Below are 19,408 nucleotides of genomic sequence, written 5' to 3' on the forward strand. Positions count from 1 at the left end.
GGGGCCTCGAGATCGAACGATGTTTATTGCAGCCGCGATAAGGCTGTTTTCGGTCGCGTCGCACGTTTTCGTGCGCTCTCGCGCGACCGAGGCTCTTTCGATCCGCCGGATTTTCTGGGCTCTCAATCATCTCGTTGAGGAACTCCTCGGGGCTCTCCGGTCGTCGTCGATCGCGTTACCGATCATCGGCAAGCGATCGCGAAACGTGCGAGATCGTCTTCGACGGCTGCGCGCTAGGTGACGCGTAATTGCCCGCTCGGAAGCGCGTCGCGCGATATTGAAGCGTCGCGACGCGTTGGAGCGTCGGTGGAAGAAGGGAGCTAGGGATTGACGTCGAAATATTTAATTAATATTTAATTTTTCCATAATTGCGCGAATATTGCGCACGAGAAATCGCACTAACACGAATTGATGATCATTTTGCACGTTCATCATTCTAAATAATTTATAACAAACCTCAATTTACAAATATCATATTAATAAAAATATTATATATAAAACTCTATAGCGTGTATTAAAAATTATTGACACCGCGATTTGTAATGGTTTCTCTATTCTCTATATAAATTTAATCATCTATAACTCAATTTTTTTCTCGTCTAAAAAAATTATGTAACGTGAAACTAGCAAATATTAAGCTTCGGATAAAACTAATTAATTTACAATTTTTTAACTTTTTATTGTAAAAAATGATTTGTAATATTTGAAATAAGATGCTGCGCTAAATTGTGGCGAGAAAGTGAAATAAAACTTGAAAAATACAGAAGAAAAATTATATAGAGGGTTAAAATGGACCTCGGTTTACATTTCATTTTATGCAACGTAACGTCACCTGCAATATTAAAATATCTACAATATATTAAATGTTATTAAATATTAAGTAAATACAAAGAAATACAATATTAAATACCAAATATCGATGAGAATAAAACTGAAGATGATATTAAATGTTTATAGATAGAGGCGAAAGTAATTATTAAATATCGAATGAATATTAACCCTCCGTCTGTATACGTTTTTTTTGCACCGTTGGAGTGTGTACGTCTGTCACGTTTGACGTTATTTTCCCTTACCTTAAAGTATTTAGAAAAATCTGAAAAAATTCACAAAACATCTGTCTACATTGTAGTTGACGATTTGACAGTCATTTTGATAATCATCGTTTATTTAATATTTTCTGGCAGGCTTGCAGTTACGAGCAGATATCCACGTATACAGACGGAGGGTTAGGTGTTAAAATTGATAAAAATAGTGGAAATTATACTGCGACCGTAACGCCGACCAATACGTGCCAAGATGTTAACATCGCGTGTTAACATTAATCCGCAACCGTCTCGTGTCGTTGTATTCTGAGCTCGAAACAAATCGGGCGCCCTCGATATTGCACCATCATGCGGTGCACCTTGTGTCTTCCTCCGTTTGAATTCTTATTTTGCTCGGCCGCTACGTCCGGCCTGCGGGATCCTGGCGCCGGTCCCAGGCGGCGACGACGCCGCCGGAGACGCCGTAACGACGAAAAGCCGTGGGATTTGCCGGCGTTCCTTTGTAACGTCGCCCGCAGCTACTCCCCGCAGTAAACCTCTTTACCGGAAAAGACCACTCGTTAACAAAGGATCCCGAAAGGGGATCGTCTCGCCGGCATCCGGCAGATAAACAATTCGGAAAATTGGTGCGTCTCGACGATTACTTTCGCCGAATGTGATTAAACGAAGGAACTACAATGGCTTGATCTTTTTTTCTCGCTATTTGTACTGTATCCGATAATAATCCGATAAATATCGCATAATAATGCGTTTTCTGAACGTAAAGCGGCCCGACACATGAGGCGATCGTTTATTTACACGCGTGACAGTGCAGAAAAAAGGGCGATTTCTGAACGACGGACGATGAGATAAGCTGGAAGAGCGTGAAGTCTTTAGGTTTTTCCCACGCGCAGTAACTAACAACAATAATATCCTACATCTACAACGCTGGAGATCTCGGTATCTATTGTATTTTTGACCAGGCTAGACATAAACGCTGCGTCGTTCCCTTCAAAGTAATTCCGACCAATACCTATGTATCGGCATGCTACGACCGCAAAGGATTAACAAGAACGAATAAACTTTCAAAAGATCACAATCTTTCGCAAAATATTTGAAGATTTGTCATCTTCTTATATTTTATGTATGTTTTAGTGCGTAATATGCTTATACTGTCTCGCGTATTTATTTAACATAACTCGATCGTATATTTTGGAAAGAAGGATTTAAATATACTTGACTGTACACATAATTGTATCCTTTGCGGCCTTTTAATTCGCGAATGGCCAGCACGTGTGTAGAACCGCAAGAGGCAGCGTTGAAACAAGCGCATTAACGTGTCGTAAACGTAAACGATGTAATATCATTCATAATCGAGCAATAGCGACGCACGATGCAGATTAACAATCTTCACGCCTTAATAAACTATTTTTTTCTGACGTTCGCAGGTGAGACAGGACAGAGGGAATGGTGCACCCTGGCGTACTGGGAACTAGGCGGTCGAGTCGGTCGTCTGTATCCCGTGGAACCGTCGACGGTGAACGTCTTCGATTCTCTTCACGACGGCGATGGCCTCTGCCTGGCGACTCTGGCCGAGAATCACAATGCGTCGCCCGCGGTCCAGCGTACGCGTAGCAAAATCGGCCTCGGTAAGTCCTTCCGCAAAAATCTATCCATATCCGTTTTGTAGAACGTGCTTGGATTCTTATTTTTTGTTTTGTTTTAAAAACTTTGTCCCATTAATCCTTAAGTGCTTTTAACAACTTTGCATTTATGCACATCTGATGTAAAAGCCCTTCTCTGGGTTCTTCTTCTTCCCTTTCTCGATGGGAAAGTCCAGAAAGTCATTATTTATTTAAAAAATACTCCGAAGAAAGATTTATTTAGTGCTCTTTAACTCTTTTTCTCACATGTAGAATTCTCGATTTTATTACGAAAAGGAAATTTATACAGTCGATTATAATACAATTTAATTTATAGATGCTTTTTTTGTAATAATCGTATAAGATATGAGACAATAATATTGTATCGTGAAAAAGTGCACGTGCTATTTCCTCTTTTCAAGATAAAGATTTCTCTTCTTATAAATTGAGATAAAATATCAATTTTCGGTATAGCAGATGGCTATAACAGGATGATAAAAAATTAATTAAATTAATTTCGTAGATGTGAACTAATACTGGTTTTCTCTGAAAATATTTTTATTATAAATATAGATTGTGCGATGAAGAATTAAAGTGTTTTATATCCATACTTACAATTAGTACACACGATAGTACGAAGTTCGTGAAGATCCCAGAACGTTGATTGATAAGGGAATCCTCATCTTTTTGTCGCAGGATTAACGCTCAGCCAAGAAGCGGACGGCGTATGGGCGTACAATCGGTCGGAGAGCCCGATCTTCGTGAACTCGCCCACTCTGGACGACCCGGAATCGAGGACGCTGCTGGTTTACCGGGTGCCGCCGGGTTCCTGTCTCAACATCTTCGACCGCGCCAAGATCCTGCAGCTTCCATACGGCGGCGGCTGCGGCGGCGGCGGCGGCGGCGGTCAGGCCGCCGGCTTCACCGCCTCCGGCCCCGTCGACATAAACTCCGTCCGCATCAGCTTCGCCAAGGGCTGGGGACCCAAGTATTCGCGGCAGGAAGTCACTTCCTGCCCGTGCTGGCTCGAGGTGCTCCTGGCGCCGTGCAGGTGATCATCCCCAAGGCTGACCGGGCCGAAAAGCATCGTCAAGTCTCGTCCTCAACTCGCGCCTCTTGCTCCTCCTCGTCGTCATCGTCATCGTTGCCGTCGTTGTTCCCGGGGAGGATCGGTGATAATGATACACGGTGACCGTGGCCTTTAGCTCCGTCCTAGCGAGAGCTGTGTTAATAAAATTAAAAAGAACACGTGTGTGTGCGCCGGGGGGCGATCCCCAGCGGCACGCGTGCCAGGGTCGCCCCAACAACCCCAGCAGTCTTACCAAAGTACACGCCGTCGAAGTAATACGTTTAGGAGACGTCGCGTTCCGTTTTCGTCAGTAGAACGATCGGAGATCGTTCGCGAGCGTGTTCATCGAGCGCGTACGAACGGAGAGATTCACATCGAGACTCACACGAATGGGACTTGGGATCCTTACGAAGAGCGTGCGTTTGATTCGTAGAGTTCTCTCCCTTTTTTTTTTATATTCTCTGATCGGTTATGCATCGATGCTATTCTCGAGATTCATGTGAGAATTTCCGACGGAGGAAGCGGAGAGAGTCGAGCTTCCGGTAGGTCTAGTCACTTGCTTTTACGGTCTACGCGCGCCGGCTCGCGAATTTGCGTGCGTAGATTCTGAATTCAGCATGGCAGGGAAAATTCTTAGTCTCGTAAACATGAAATAAAGAGTAACATCGACAGAACAGAGAGGATAGATAGAGAGCACACCTACTCCATTGATCTTTGAAAAGAATTTTTCGGATTATTGTTTTCATTTTTGTCAGTCGTTCGAAAAACTTTAAAGAACAGCCGTGATTCATCGGTATTTAACGACGGACAATTTAAAGAAGATTAGCGCAAAAAGTAATAGAACATCCAGCTGTGCTAATTTTTGGTAAGTTACAAACTTATCATAAACTTATCCGCATACCCGTTACATTTCGTAGAACTTATGTTATTGAGAGAGAGAAAGAGATAAATTAACGTTTGAAACGTTAAAGACAAAGAACTTTGTAGAAATAATCATGCGAGTTTAATTTATTTAAATTAATTGTGCAGTCTTCTTTACAAGTTTCGTACAGATTGCAAATCCTTTAAGATATTTTAAAAATGTTAAAAATATAGAAAACAAACGGAATAACGTAATAATATAAATATTAACTGACACATTTTTATTTATGAACTGATTTTTACCAAATAAGATTTTTATAATCGAGCTAAATTTATCATTTATTAATTTCAATTTGAGAATCGTACCCCCGCCGCAGTAGCATAAGTTCTATGGCGAGTCCTACGTCGCGAAGGGACAGTACTGAATCGAATAGTCGCGCGATCGGTCTAAAACCGAAAGCGTTTGACGTGCCACGAGTCCCGGGGTGTGTTATCTCCGATCGTCGTTCGGTGCTGTACATACGTATAGTATATGTACATACACTGTGCCTTCCCAGCTTCCCTCCTTGGTGCAGCGCGTACTCTCGGGAAACAAAAGTGCACCACGTGCCAAGCTCGTTTCGCACGAAAAAAAGAAAAAAATATATATATGATGCCGCCTCCTCATCTGGAGCTTTGTACTACAGTAATACGATGTACTGTGATAAGAGTTTGATGCGAATCTTTTCTTTCTTCCTTTTTTTACGGTTGCGAAGCAAGCGAGACAGCAAAGAGAGAGAGAGGGATATGTTAGCGTATAACGGTTAATTAACGGAAGATATTCTGCGTATCGGAAATGAGGAGAACGGGTATCGTTAATTTCGCGAGGATCATCTCTCGGCCTAGCCGCGCTAGTCGTCGAAACGTTTCGACCGAGATGAAGGATGGCTTCTGCGTTACTTCTTATTTTCTTCTGAACGCTTTTCTGAACGCTATGCATGCCTCCGGTTTCCGATGCGCAGAATCCTTCCTCGAAGAAGATGATTGTACACGGGATGCACACATATATGCGGACGTTTTTTTTTTTACATACTCTGTAGATGTACGAATAAACTTTAAAAGAGGGAAAGAGCGTACACAGTGTTCAGAACAATGTGTTTAAGTGCATACAAATGTAAACGTGTACCAGTCATACGTATTCATTCATTCACGCGCGTACACGTACACGCGTACATAAAAGAAAAAACACATGCACACGTATACATATATACAAATCGACTGATCGATCCGTAAGTTTTTTCGACCATTAGTTTACTTTCGTACTACCGCTTTTATCGGACGTAAAAGTGGCCGTTACTTTGTAATAACGATTGAACGGATTGAGAGCTACGAGAAACGATATATTGTGATGCGTATACGCCGCTTAAATGTTATATATTGATATGTATATAGAGACGTATACAAAAAGATGTTCATAGGTAGCTAACTGTAGCGTGAGAGGGAGAGAAAGAAAGAGTGAGAGAGAGAGAGAAAGAATGAGAGAGAGAGAGAGAGAGAGAGAGAGAGAGAGAGAGAGAGAGAGAGAGAGAGAGAGAGAGAGAGAGAGAGAGAGAGAGAGAAGAGAGAGAGCGAGAGAGAGCGACAGTCGGGTTGGATCATCGGCGAAAATAATTGTAACGAGAGGACGTCCGCCGGCAGATTGTTCACTTTGGGCGATTTTGACTTGCTTTTTGTAGTCCCTTATCCCCGCATTCCCCAATACGTTGTTGTGGTCGAGGCCCATCCATTCGCCCCTTGCGCCGCAATTAAGAACGCGCGCACCGCCTTTGGAACGCGTTTGAAACGGCATCACGTGCCTCTGTCCGTCACGTCCGTGCGACGCGTTAAGACGGCATTTGACGATTTACGAGACACGTCGCCCGTATCCTCGAGGGAATCCGATTACATGTAATTTAAACTTGTCCCGACATTACACCGTCTTGAGCTCGAGGTACCAATATTCGTCAACGACACTCGCGTCCTTACATTCGTACTTCTGCTAACGTTAAATTCGCAATAATTCGGAAAAACGACCGTACAAATGTGATAAGAGATAATTTAGAAATGACAAGGAAATAGTGAATTAATTGACAAGAAATGTAATACGATTCGAGGAGTCGGTTTAATGATAATGAACGTAATTCGTGTCGATTCGCAGATCAGCTGCGGCGCATAATACGTCGTAGGCATACGAAATACGTAATGATTCATATTTGTACCTCTTTGTGCTCGTTTTATCGCGCTCAAGCATCCAAAAGAGAGCCGTCGCGCGTTAGAAACAAAAAGGAACTTACGAAGGCGCACTCTAAAATTAATGGTAGGACAGTCCTACGACGTAAATACCGCTACGGGGGACGTCCCGGGCTTCTCCCTCTGCGACATGCCTCGTCGCAATAAATGCGAGAGCGATTTCTCCTCTGTTTCGAGAATTTCAAGAGAGAAACGATCGCGAAAATGTGAAAAATCGTGTAATATAAATCTCCCTCTTCCCGAAAAAAAAATTGCGAAATTTTGAAGGAGAAAAAGCAGATCTACGCTCACAGAAAGCCCAATAGCGAACTCGCAATAATAAATCTGTTTAATGACTTGCCGGAGAAAGAGGCGAGAAAGTAAGTACCGCGTTTATTTTGTGGTATTCTTTTTTGTCTGCCGAAACTTTTGTGCGAATTAAAATCTTGCGGAGTTTCGTTTCCCGTCTGTTTGGATGGTAATGATTTTTACATATGATAGAACGCTATCGTTATAATTATGTTTTTCTGTATCGCTGTTCAATCTCGCCGACATTCTTCATACTGCTCTGCCTTTCGTCTTTTTCGGAATGTCCGTAAATACAAAAGTGTTACTTGTAGATTGTATCTGTACATAATATAAAGTGCGGAGAGAAATCTCTGAGGTTTCTCCGATGATTTTCGTGAATTTTTGTAGTCGTAAAATTTATCGAAAGTACGAGCCTACATCTGGATCTAGTGTGAAAAGAAAGAAAGCTCAGAATGCGAATAATGTAATATACGTCGACGAAGATTTTTTTTTCCAAATAAGAAAGACTAAATACATCTGTTGTGTACATTCGTAATACTGCGTGGAACGTTTTTGCATTTCGACTGAAACATAGATTCATCTAATGCATGGATTGTCTTCTTTCACTCTACCTCTTCGTTTTGCGTTCTTTTTCCTTTCACGTTTCCTTCGCGCTTCGCCATTTCGTCCTTGTTTTTACACAATCCGCTTTTTCCATCTTTTATTTACTTAGTCCTGACGTTCTGCCCTTTATTTTCTTTGATTTCCAATAGCAAATCTTTTCGTCTAAAAATGAATGTTCGTACATATTTTCTTATTTCCAAATACGTTTTGTCAATATTTTTTTTTTACTTCACAAGGCATTTTTCATCCGATGTCTTTTTTTAATATAAAAAGTTAATCCGTATCTAATACGGATTAACACGACATTGCCTTTGTCTCGTGACGAGGGGGATTGTTACGTCGGCAAATGACTGTTTATGTGAGGCGCGTCAAGCAAGACTGAGCTTTCCGATTAAGAATAATTTATTCTTACGCCTGTCCGTTTGCGAGATTTATCTCAAACGGAACGATTGGCTTTCGCCGATAAAAGAGCCCGGCCACTTGTCCGACGAGTTACCGTTTCTCTCGGGCGACGCGACGTGCCATTATCCAGTAGTAGTAATAACGAGAGAGTAATAACACTAATGTTAACGACCGAACGACAATTAGAGCCCCGTTTTCTAGCGTCTACTAACTCATGAAATCTGCTATCGGCCGACCGACCACTCCACGTCTCTGTCTGTGGGCTAGGTTTAAAATAAATCTTTAAGCCCATAGACATGCAATACGAAAGTTCCTCGTTAGCGAGATTAGATGCCTTCGAGTCGCCAGTCTCGCGTTAATTGACGGTTTATCATCGCGATTCGAGTTCGATAAAAACTTTTTATCGCGCGGGGAGAGAAAATAAATACGTGACAATAAAGCAGGCGAAGGTTGCCGGTGTTTGTCTTTTCTTTTTCTCTCTTGGAGAATATTCGGGGACGGAAGCAGAACGAACGAACGAGCCAAAGGTAAAAAAAATCGCGCATACGAACGAATGAAGGCAGCTGATTTCCCTATAAAAGGACCCTACGTCTGTGAAACATAGTGCCTTTATATAGCCGTTCATTGTTACATTTAATTAGTGTTTAGAACGAGAGAGACAATTAGCGGTAATCACGCGCGTATCGGTAAATACTACCGTTATGGATAAGTACTGTAAGCGCTTTGTCAGCATCGGTACGGTATTACTGCCTGTCTTAAAAAAAAAGAAAAGAAGAAGAAGCAAGAGGAGGCCCTCTGCTCGTATCTTTGCTCCTTCCACAAACTCGTTGATCCTCTCTCTTTTTCTGCATCCTAAATTAACGATGTGTACCGGCTGGACTGAATTTTGATTTAAAAAAAGAGAACAGATTTTGACATATTTAGATGAATTTCGACGATTTCTGCCGTGTCCTACGTTCTACGGGGTACACTCTACGCCCGTTAGAATATAATGAATAAACAAATAGTGCCTTACCACGAGATATTGTGCTTTTCGAAAGTTCAAATAGTTGGGAAATAGAAAGACGCGCTTTACAACACGAATGACGTAGATTATTTTTCCCGATCGCGGACGCGCGCCTCAAATCTCCGTAATCTCGCGAAATTGATAAAAGAATTCGTTCTTCACGGTGGACGATGTTGATCGTTTCTTGGCGCTTCGAGGATCGATCGACTTCCGCTAGAAATCGACGTCACAAACTCGTCGATGAATTTTTTATATGATTTCTGACTTATTAGTAATCGAGTCACACGACGAGCGGAGACCGTTGTTTCGCTTTAATATTCACCGACGGATGAAAGAGCTTTTGATCGGACACCGCGATTCCTCATTTTCGAATCACGCGCAATAAGATATACGCAACAAAGAAAAATATATATAGATACATATATATATATATATATTATACGTGTAATCAGTACGGAAGGAGTGCACAACGAAGAATCGAAATAAACGCTGCTGTATATATTGTACATATAAGGTGTGTACGCACGCGCGCGCATACGCATATATATTATACATACTATGTATATATTATGTATTACGTCGTTTGCCGACGACGATAATAGTAATAACGAATGGTAGTAACGAATAATAATAAAGAAAAGCAGATACCGAGAGTAAGTGCGAAATAGCGTAACGAAATAACGATATTATTAGGTAACTCCCGAGAACTCACAATATATTATTTTCAATATCATTATATTCGATTCCGAGACGAGGTAACACGCTTACTGAGCGAATGTGATCGTGTATCGAAGATCAAGGAAGTTCTCTCCACTCATTTTTACGAAAAAGAAATAAAACAAATATACGAAATTGCAAATTTGTATCTCACGTGTTGTTAATCACCCAATCACCAACACCATGCGTCCTGTAAATCTCTTTAGTAATAATCTCATTATTATATATATCAATGCAACATAGTGATATCATTATATTATTTATTACACGACACAAATTATATTCTAATTTCTTCCCAGCGAAAAGCAACTGTGAATAGCGTGTAACGTTTTCGCAAGAGGAATTTAATTCGATAATTTTTGCCGTAAAAAAACACTTGATAAAAAAAGCTTTTTAAGAAGATGTTAACCGGGTGAGAAAATAATTTAATACCGACACAACGTGACGACGATAATAGACCTTCTGAATGGTGGAACAGTATTTATGGCAAAATACACCGTCGGCGACGCGTTTTAACGCACGCTTTATGATAGGTACGCCGTAAACATCGGGTGATTAAATCCTAAAACTCCTGCGGGGCTTACCAGGAAACGATATTTAATCCGTCTCGCTTAGGAGATGGCAGATAAGTATTTTCCATTCGCCGCGCGATGATTAGTGCGTATTTGCTATGCGTCAGTTCGTCCCACCTTCTTCGGTCGATATGCAACGGCAAGGTTGCACCCCAGATGGTTGTCGCGCCCCTTTTTTCGTACGTGATACAGCGACCGACGATTAAAATTGCTTTTTCCCTTTGTCATACAATTTTATTTCTAACATGTACATTATCGCGACGTAGAATCGCTCGTTACATCGGATGCCTCGTTGCGTGGCGTCCGCGACGTATTACATGCCACATGCATATGCAATACGAGTTAATAAATATTGAAACAGTTATTTACAAACGACCTGGTCGATAAGCGCACGATGTCAGATCGTAATAAAACGATATGGAATGTATCACCGATCAGTGAAATCAGATCGTCATTGACGAGCCGATATTAAGTTAATGACTGATAAGGAAATGGTTTCGTCATTTAATTCCTAGTAACTATACAAACGAGTATCGAGAAAAAAAATGTTATTTCTCGGAGTAAGTTACTTGGAAATATGTCATTGAGCATCGTGTGATTTCACTGAACGTTTTGGTTATGAAAGGCACATAGATTTTTGTGCGAGAGCAAAGAAACCGAGAACTTGTCGATCGATGCTTACAATTATTATTTACAGATCGGTATAGTCACTCTCACACGTATTCTAAATCTAGACTACATGAACCTCGCATCTGGTGAAAGAATAACACCAAAAAAACACTTCGTTCGACACTTCAGATTGTTCGCTTCTTACATTTAACACGTCGGTCTCTTCCTCGAGCGTCGACACTTCACTTCTTTTCTTTGCTCGGTATCAGGAAGCACAACATCGAGCCAACTGAAAACGATCAATTATTCATTTTTTTGTATCTCTCCGCGGATTTTTTTCTTTTATTTGAGCATTAAAATTCCTAAATTAACTTTATTCCGTTAGATCCAAGTTTTAGAAAAGTTATTCAGTAAATTCCAGCAATAAAAAGATCAAGATGACTCTTCGGGCGATACAACGTTGATTTTATTATATTGGTGCCATCAAAGTTTTTCGAGATTTCATTATACTCACTTATGGTGATACCGGTCACCAGGAATATCGGGATCTCGCAGCTGAGATCCAGCAGCATGCCGAACGCCAGATTACTCGTCACCGCGCCGAACCTTCCCAAGCACACCATCATGCACACCGCGGCGGCGGACACGTGCGTAGGGAAGACGTCGACCGCAACGCTGCTAATCACGAAATTCGCCGTGGCCGCCATCAGGGAGAATATGCACGCGGTTATAAGGATCTGCAGCGAGGATTTCACGAAGTACATACCGAGGCTGGCGACGCCAGCCACCAGCATCGTGGTCACTGGAGGAAAGAAGTAAAAAATTTTATTTTTGTTTAAAAAAAAGATAAAGGAAAAAATTGGGATAATTTTAGACCCAAGCGTATATTTAACGAGCTGCAGTATTATTAAAAAAAATTGTTGTCTCTGTTTTTACCTGGCATTGTTCGACGATCAACTCGATTTGCTAGATAGCCAGAAGCGACATTGCCTAACAGGCAAACGGCGTTGATCGTCAGAGAGTTAATGAACACCCGTTGATCTATGTGCGGCTTGCACTCCGTAGTGACTCCGTTCGTCAAAACGAGGAACGGTTTCTCCGTAACAGTGCGATTTAACGTCTGCATGTCGTGTATCAACTCGCAGACTGTCACGGACGCATTCGGATGCGATTGGTGATAATTCTCGAAGCGATTGAACAATTCCGGTTGCCAGAGATTAAAGGCGTAGTACCTAAAAACAGTCGATGAAAAAGATAGAAAAATACTTTTTATATTAGCGACATATATAAAATATAATTTTTACTAAACAGTACTTTATTTATATTAACAGTTAAATTCTTAATTATATGTAACATTGTGATAAAAATAAGGAAGAGAAATGTATGTTTAATATATAGAAATTCTTTTTGCTAAAAAATGTTGTACGAAATCGCACAATTCTCTTTTTAAATACTTTTTAAACAGAATATATGTACTAAATTGAATATAGAATATTAAATTGAAGGTACGAGTCTTTCGAAAGCTAGAAAATTAGAGAGACACTTACCCGAACATATTGGTGAAATAAATCGTCCACAAGAGTAAAGCGTACTTGAAGAGTGGTGGCGATGCAATGGTGCGCAATTGCCACCAAATATTTTTCAGCAATTCCGTTAGCACATCCGACGAAGACGGTGCCTTGTCCTTCTCTATTTCGAACACGGCATCGGAGAGAAGTTCCTTTACCTAGGTAAGTCGCATTAATTAACCGAATCTGACGATGTCATTTAAAAAATAAAAATTACTTTTCGGTACTTACCGGAAACTCGCTTTCATCGCGTCCGGTGTTCACCGCGTAGATCGTTCGAAGAATCGCGAGCGCCTCGTCAGTTTTGCCTTGCGACACCAGAAATTTCGGACTCTCCGGATACGTTAGAGTTATTACAGCAATAGCGAAAATTGGCAGACTTAAAGAGCCAAGGAACAATCTCCAGGAATTGTACCGGAAGCCGTAGAAATCGAAGGATATCGGCAACGGTATGATTATCCACGCTAAACCTGGATGAAACGAGTCAATAAGTTAGTATTGTGGTAGCCTACACGTCTTAGCGTTGTAGTACATTTGATTGTTTAGCTCATTCTCTAAAGAAGCAGTACAGTTCTGAGTTTCGTATTTATTATGTAAAAAGAGGGAGTCATTACCGGGCAATATTAACCAAGCGAGAGTGAAGAAAAAGCCCAGGAAGCAGATGCTCTTCGCTCTGTACCTTTCCGCGTGAAACTCGCCGAGGTACGTGTACACCAAGGAACCGGGCCCGCCCATCCTAAAAAGAGCCCCAAAAAATCACATCGAAGGCACGATTATAACGACATGTAGCACACTCGCCGCTTCATCACTTGTATACTTACAAGAATCCGCTTATGACTCGGAACACTAGCAGCAGTTTGAAATTTGGCGCGAAACTCGCGATTAGTGTAACGATGCTGTCGGTGAAGAGATTTAGCAGCAGGATATTTCTTCTTCCGTAAGCACCCGCGAAGATTCCCCAGAAAAGAGCGCTGAACACCGAACCTGAAACGGTCAAACATGCGCGAATTAGATATATCATTTTAATTAATCCATATTATTTTAAGAGAAATATATGCAAAAATTCGAGAGATGTATCTTATCATGTTGATCATCAGAAGCTCTCGCACAAAATTTAAATACCCGTGTATAGATCGCTATATCTCGTAGTGCAGACAATAGCAAGAATTGAACGTTGCTATTGACAGAATCGTCACTCGATTTCACCGATTTAAATTATATTTTCTGGCCAACTTTAATTGCGGCTACGCGGCGATAAGAAGCAGCGAGAGGTTTCATTCGCGCGAGTGGAAGACGGCGGATTAATTGTAATTTTGTGTGCCGCGCGAGTGGGCCGCCGCAGAAAAACTCGCCCGCGTAGTCGATGCTTAATTCGTCGTTAAGATAAAGAGACTTTAACGCCGATCGAGGCAAGTTTTGAGAATATAGGAATTTAAAAATGTGTAATTACTTCGAAAGCACTTGAATATAAGTGCACAAGTTTAGACAGTGCTCTGTAATTTAGACGTGTGTCTCAAAATTTTACCTATGAGAAAGGCGACGTTCAACAGTCCTTTTTCTTCAGACCTCATATTCAGATCGCATTCGGCTGACGGCAGGATATACGCGTTTGCTCCATACTGGCAGCCGACGCAGATGAACATTATGCCGCAAACCAGCAGGCAGGTATATTGATACCTTCCATTTCCTAGGAACAATTGCAGCAAATTTTAATAGGGCAATTATTCTGTAATATATTTCTAACATTATTTAGTTATATATTATTATTTAACGATTACACAACAAGAACGACTTACCACATATCTCCATGGCCTTTTCGAAGTCCATGGTACCTTCCTTGACCCCATGATCCTTGGTCTCCTTTTCTAAAAGGCAAAAATTCCCCTGAATTCATACGTCAAGAAACATTCTCCAATACGATACTTGTAACGATAAAACGTCTGAAGGTGCATTTTCTTCGCACAAGACCTGAGATATCTGCGGTACGCTCCGTGAACACGTATTCGGGCTATATCGTGTTGTTCACGTACACGGGGAGCATTCACGTGAGAATTCGTGCAAGATTCGAGGAGAAAATAGATTGTTTTATAAACAAGCGTACATCCATTCGAGAATATCCCTTTGCGTCCCGTTTCTTTGATAAAGCGGCAAAATTTTCAGAGATATGTCACGCCCGTGTGCACGCGTAAACTGATTACGCATGCTAAAATGTTCCTTCGTCTTCATAAAAAAAAATTGTGAAATTAAAGCAATGCGTAATGTGTTTCGTAACGACGTGATATATTTAACCGTTAATTCTCCGTGATAAAAGTGCGTTTTCAGTACGCGATCTTGGAGGAAACACAAAGGTATCAAAGGATCAATTTTCTCACGCCGATCGGAATTAAGTAAATAGATAGAGTCTAGTTAATAGTCACTAAATTACACAAGTGCGTGTTTCATTAATTGAGCGCAATATTGACCGATAAAGATTTATTGCACGCGTCGTCGCTCGGAAGCTAAATAAAATTTACCTATTTTATACGACGCATATGTGATAATTGCGATTCTAAAACTACTATATTAATCGACATGCCGAAATCAATATGATTTTGAGTGGACAATTTAAGTAGCCGACCGCTCTTCTCATATAGAAAAAAATTTCGATTTGTTTATAATTGTACAATAATCTGTAATTTTCGAAAATTAATGCACGATTGGCTGTGCAACGTGGTACGTGACGATAACGGCGGTTTCCTTTCGTTATTCAGTTATTTTCCTATCAAACTATTCTAAACAATGTCACTTAGGCGCGTGTATGCGGAGATATTAATTTGAAATAGAGGGAGAAGATAATAAGATTTGCGCGGACTAACAGGATTACGGCGGCTTGCTTCCGACTTGCTAATTGCCGCGGCGATACCGATGATAATCATTAAATATGCATGGCATGACCTGATTAAGTCTTCCTGAATTGCGTTAAGAGCGACACTTCGATATCGTAATCACGGGGGTGAGACGTGCTGCGTAATGTTGAAAATACGTCGAACGAGTTTGTCAAATCGCGTCGGGAAAGGTACGTTAATATCGCGAACGGGATGAGAGACCACGTGACTGTTAAACGTGCAGCGGACAAGTTTATTAAATCCCGCCGAATCGTATACGTATTTCATCAAGAGCACTTAAACGCCGCGAACACGAGAGAAATGCGCCGTGTCATTGCTCAAACATCTCCAAGTTCGTTGTTGTCGTAAAATTTTAATTGACAATTTGCGTAGATCAACGTTAGAGCAAATTTTCGCACAATTCTTCCGGTATATCGTTCTAATGATTCTTGCATTTGCTCAAGATCTCGGGATGTCTTTGGATAAAGACGCGAAAATGTGTAACGACTTTAAACCAAGTTGTTGCGGGATTCGCATCTTTATTTCGTCATCCGTATTTGTTGAAATAAAACCACGCGCAATATCGTGTTTGCCTCGACGTGCGAGGAGCGTTATTTTCCGATTGTTTGATGCAAACGCGCAAACGATACTTTGCGGCGCGTTGACGTAAGAGCGCCTTTGTGGACCGCGCCTTTCTGCTCCGTTCTCACAATTCGTTGATTATCTTGCAAATATAGAATGCAAATTGGTCTGCGAAATTGTTTTTTATTAAATTTTCAAGACCAGCGTTCGTAGGTTTGTTGTAGAGTATGTTGCCCACCGTACCACTGAGATGCACAATACAATACAAATGTTACATTCAATTGTGCGAATTGTTTCGCTATTGCGCTCGCAATTGATGTAACGGCGAGGGCAATTTGTCACCGAACCATGATGTGAATCATCAATTGTGAGAACTATTTTTAAAGTCTGTTTTAATAATTAACGCTTTTCTCTCGAAAACTTACACGTGTAAATCTACAATGCCGATTGCACTTATCGCTCCAGGAGAGGAAAAATGCAAACGTAAAAGCGACAATGATTACGACGTGAACGTGGAGTATTTTGAAACAAGCTCTTGACAAACGTTATAATATTTGTACAAATATACAAATAATAAACGGTTATAATGTTACTAATTAATCTGTCAATTGTTCATGGAGTATGCTTAATACGAGATTAAATGTGTTAGAGTTCGATCGATGATGAAAAAAAAGCTGCAAAGCTGCAAAATTGAAAAGCGACTTTTTGCTAAAAATAATATCCAAGTTTTTAAAATATTTACTCTTCTGCTTGCGTGGAAAAGCAAGCCGAAAACTTGGCGCCAGGCAGAAGCGACAAAGCAGAAAGGCAAACGGTATTATCGGATCAATTTTAAAGAACCAGACTCAAATCAGTTGGCGATACCCGAACACATCTTATGAATTCGTGCCAAATGAGAAAACAGACGGAAGATAGGTCTCAACCCTGTCCCATCCCTCGCATTGAAGTCTCACGGGATCTCGGTGAAACATCCCAAGTTTAATCTCAATTCTAAGATTAGTCGAAAATCTCTTTATAGTTTTAAGGAAAAATGTTTTTTAATTTTCGATTTTAAAACATTATTTTCAATCAATTTTCAATCAATTTAGAGCGCATAACGTTCATCTCGATTACAATGCAAATCTCTCGATTGTATTACTTCTTAGACATTGATCGATGAATGCCGCTGAAAATATATTGAATTACGAGACTGACCTATCGAGAGGGAGACGGTGGAGATGCGGCTGGCCATGATGCGGCGCCCTGAAAAATTTCCAGGACCAGAAGCAGCTAACAAGCAGGCCACCAAGTCTATTCGGTCGCGAGGAAGCCTAATCTGCGACTGTCGATCGTGGGTGGTACAGAGACGCCGCGCCGGTGGCCTCCCTTAGACCGTCGCTCGTCGACGACGATGGATCGACACATCGATCGGTGCCGTCGTCGCGGCGCTTTAAATATTACGTTACGCGATCGCGCGGGTAGGCGCGATCCGAAAATCCTTCCCCACTTTACCGCGCCCGATCGCACAATTGGGAGTCGCGGGCCCCGTTAGTCCACGTGAATGCACCTGCGTCACAGTGATAATTAAGTATCTATTATAAATATCGTAAGCGCGTAATGCGACATGTGTGACTCAACTCTCATATATTATTATTAAATTTGTAAGAATCCAAACTTACACTATATCTATTTATTAATTATCATCTTTTTCTATTAACGGACGCATGTAATTTTTTCTTCGCGATTGACGTTTGCAAGGATCAATCCCCGGAAACTCTTTGACTTCTTGGGAGGACATTTACAACATACGTTAAGTGGACCGCCGTAAAAACATGATTAAAATGAAATTTATGTAGAATGCAACATTGAGGCTTTCTTCTTATTTTGGTATCGAGTTTCAAAGTTAAATACAATTTTTTATTATTTTGTATTAAATTATTGTTGGAATAAAAAAGGTGGTTCGCTTAAATCAGATTGGAATAGATAAGAAAGTGGGACAATGTTTTCACGTTAACAGTTAACACTCGATTGCGAGTCGATGTACTATTGTTCCCTTGAATTTCATAGCTCTTTTCACGCGTCATTAACTCGAATCTAAATGAATTATCGATCTAAATAAAGTCCCTAAAAAGATACACCTGTTCACGTGGGTCCCCCATATGCGTGCGCGCGACGTAAATCACACGTAGCAACAAAGAATTAAGATATGCGTGGCAACAAAACAGCCACTTTTGGCAGGACGGACGATAGACCTTGTTTAATTGACTCGTTATCCCAGTTTGCCATCGCGTCGGAAAGCTGTTGGAGAACCTGTCAGGCGGAAAAGTCAATCCGCGCGTGATCGGTCGGACAATATTTACTTTAATTGCAGACGAATATAACTACTCCTCAATGGCCATCAACGGCGAACATTTTATAAATAACCGTGCTCGCGATCAAGATCTCACTCAGGGCGCGGTGCGCTCGGCGTTTTTCTTCCACGAGCGCGCTCCTCGCCTCCTAAGCTTCCACAAAGGGATGCCCTAGCGAGCCTCATTATTATTGACCGCTGGAACGCTCCGCCAAATGTACCTAATAACGATTAAACATCGCGCTTTAGACTCCTCGGAATATTTGTAGAATTTAGCATTTCTATAAGAATTCGCATTCGATCTCTTCCGTTAAAAATCGTGCGACATAAATTACGCATGTATTGAATAAATACTTGATAAATATTTCCGTTTTCGATACATATTTATATATTATTTAGAAGTGAAAAAGTTCATATCAATAGGTTTCGGATTAAATTCATGCTAATATAATAAAACCCTAGGAACGGAAGATCGAAAAAAGAATTGAACGGTTATTTAGGATTATTTCAAATATACATACCTTTATTTCCGTTAAATAACATGTCAAATATAGATTGGCTGATGAAACAAATTGTTTTTGTTCATAAGTTCTTTGCTCATAAGCTGAATAAGTAAATTTCTTAATTGCGTGAAAAGAGACTTCCTTGCGTCATCGATGCCTTCACCTGCGATTAAGAAAAAAATGTTATTTCTGGAGGTCTCCCGAATATCTTATTACGGATAACGTTACCTATCCTATCATCGAGTATATTGTAGACTCGCAACAACGAGAAGGTGTGTACGCACGTTATACACACGGTAGGTGCCAGTCGGGGCGACGCGAGCAATTATAAGAATGTTTGCCGTGGGTGCGGTTCTTCTTTCATTAAGGGGACCAGAAACCCTTGAAGAGCGAAAAATTGACGTATGTCCGTTGACCTGAGAATTAGGACCGGATCGATATCCATGTTCAATTGCCGTTATCTATAATAACCGTCTATATACATTATAATTATATAGATATA

General features: G+C 40.9%; 2 protein-coding genes across 6 annotated transcripts in view; one reads left to right on the top strand and one right to left on the bottom strand.

The window, feature by feature from the left end:
* Positions 1-10,027, top strand: part of Dad (Daughters against dpp) — a 62,266-nt gene extending 52,239 nt beyond the window's left edge. For all 4 annotated transcript variants that reach the window (XM_071705368.1, XM_071705367.1, XM_071705365.1 and 1 more), the window contains 2 exons: positions 2,471-2,671; positions 3,362-10,027. In XM_071705368.1, the coding sequence (XP_071561469.1) occupies positions 2,471-2,671; positions 3,362-3,720 (560 nt within the window). In that variant the 3' untranslated portion in view covers positions 3,721-10,027. The remainder of the gene's footprint in view (positions 1-2,470; positions 2,672-3,361) is intronic.
* LOC139772049 (synaptic vesicle glycoprotein 2C) lies at positions 9,640-18,543 on the bottom strand. Of its 2 annotated transcripts, none has more exons than XM_071705370.1 (11): positions 18,306-18,543; positions 17,269-17,620; positions 14,425-14,493; positions 14,154-14,315; positions 13,450-13,612; positions 13,243-13,364; positions 12,860-13,098; positions 12,608-12,786; positions 11,997-12,292; positions 11,575-11,862; positions 9,640-11,349 (listed from the first exon to the last, which is right to left on the bottom strand). In XM_071705370.1, the coding sequence occupies exons 2-11, from the start codon at positions 17,303-17,305 to the stop codon at positions 11,303-11,305; spliced, it is 1,602 nt and encodes a 533-aa protein (XP_071561471.1). In that variant the 5' UTR covers positions 17,306-17,620; positions 18,306-18,543; the 3' UTR covers positions 9,640-11,302. The 2 variants fall into 2 exon arrangements, with proteins under 2 accessions (XP_071561471.1, XP_071561470.1); XM_071705369.1 differs by having other exon boundaries at positions 17,733-18,543.
* Positions 18,544-19,408: the final 865 nt, after the last annotated feature.

This window comes from Temnothorax nylanderi, unplaced genomic scaffold (genome assembly GCF_030848795.1).
Source record: "Temnothorax nylanderi isolate EJ_2023f unplaced genomic scaffold, tnyl_v1.0 TNYL_tig0046_pilon, whole genome shotgun sequence".
Lineage (NCBI taxonomy): Eukaryota > Metazoa > Arthropoda > Insecta > Hymenoptera > Formicidae > Temnothorax > Temnothorax nylanderi.

Excerpts from the sequence above, each read along its gene's own strand:
- LOC139772049 (XM_071705370.1), bottom strand. The coding sequence starts at position 17,305 with ATGGCCAGCCGCATCTCCACCGTCTCCCTCTCGATAG. Across the intron at positions 14,316-14,424 it reads AAAGGCCATGGAGATATGTG|GAAATGGAAGGTATCAATAT; the intron begins GTAAGTCGTTCT and ends AATTGTTCCTAG. Across the intron at positions 12,293-12,607 it reads TATTTCACCAATATGTTCGG|GTACTACGCCTTTAATCTCT; the intron begins GTAAGTGTCTCT and ends GACTGTTTTTAG.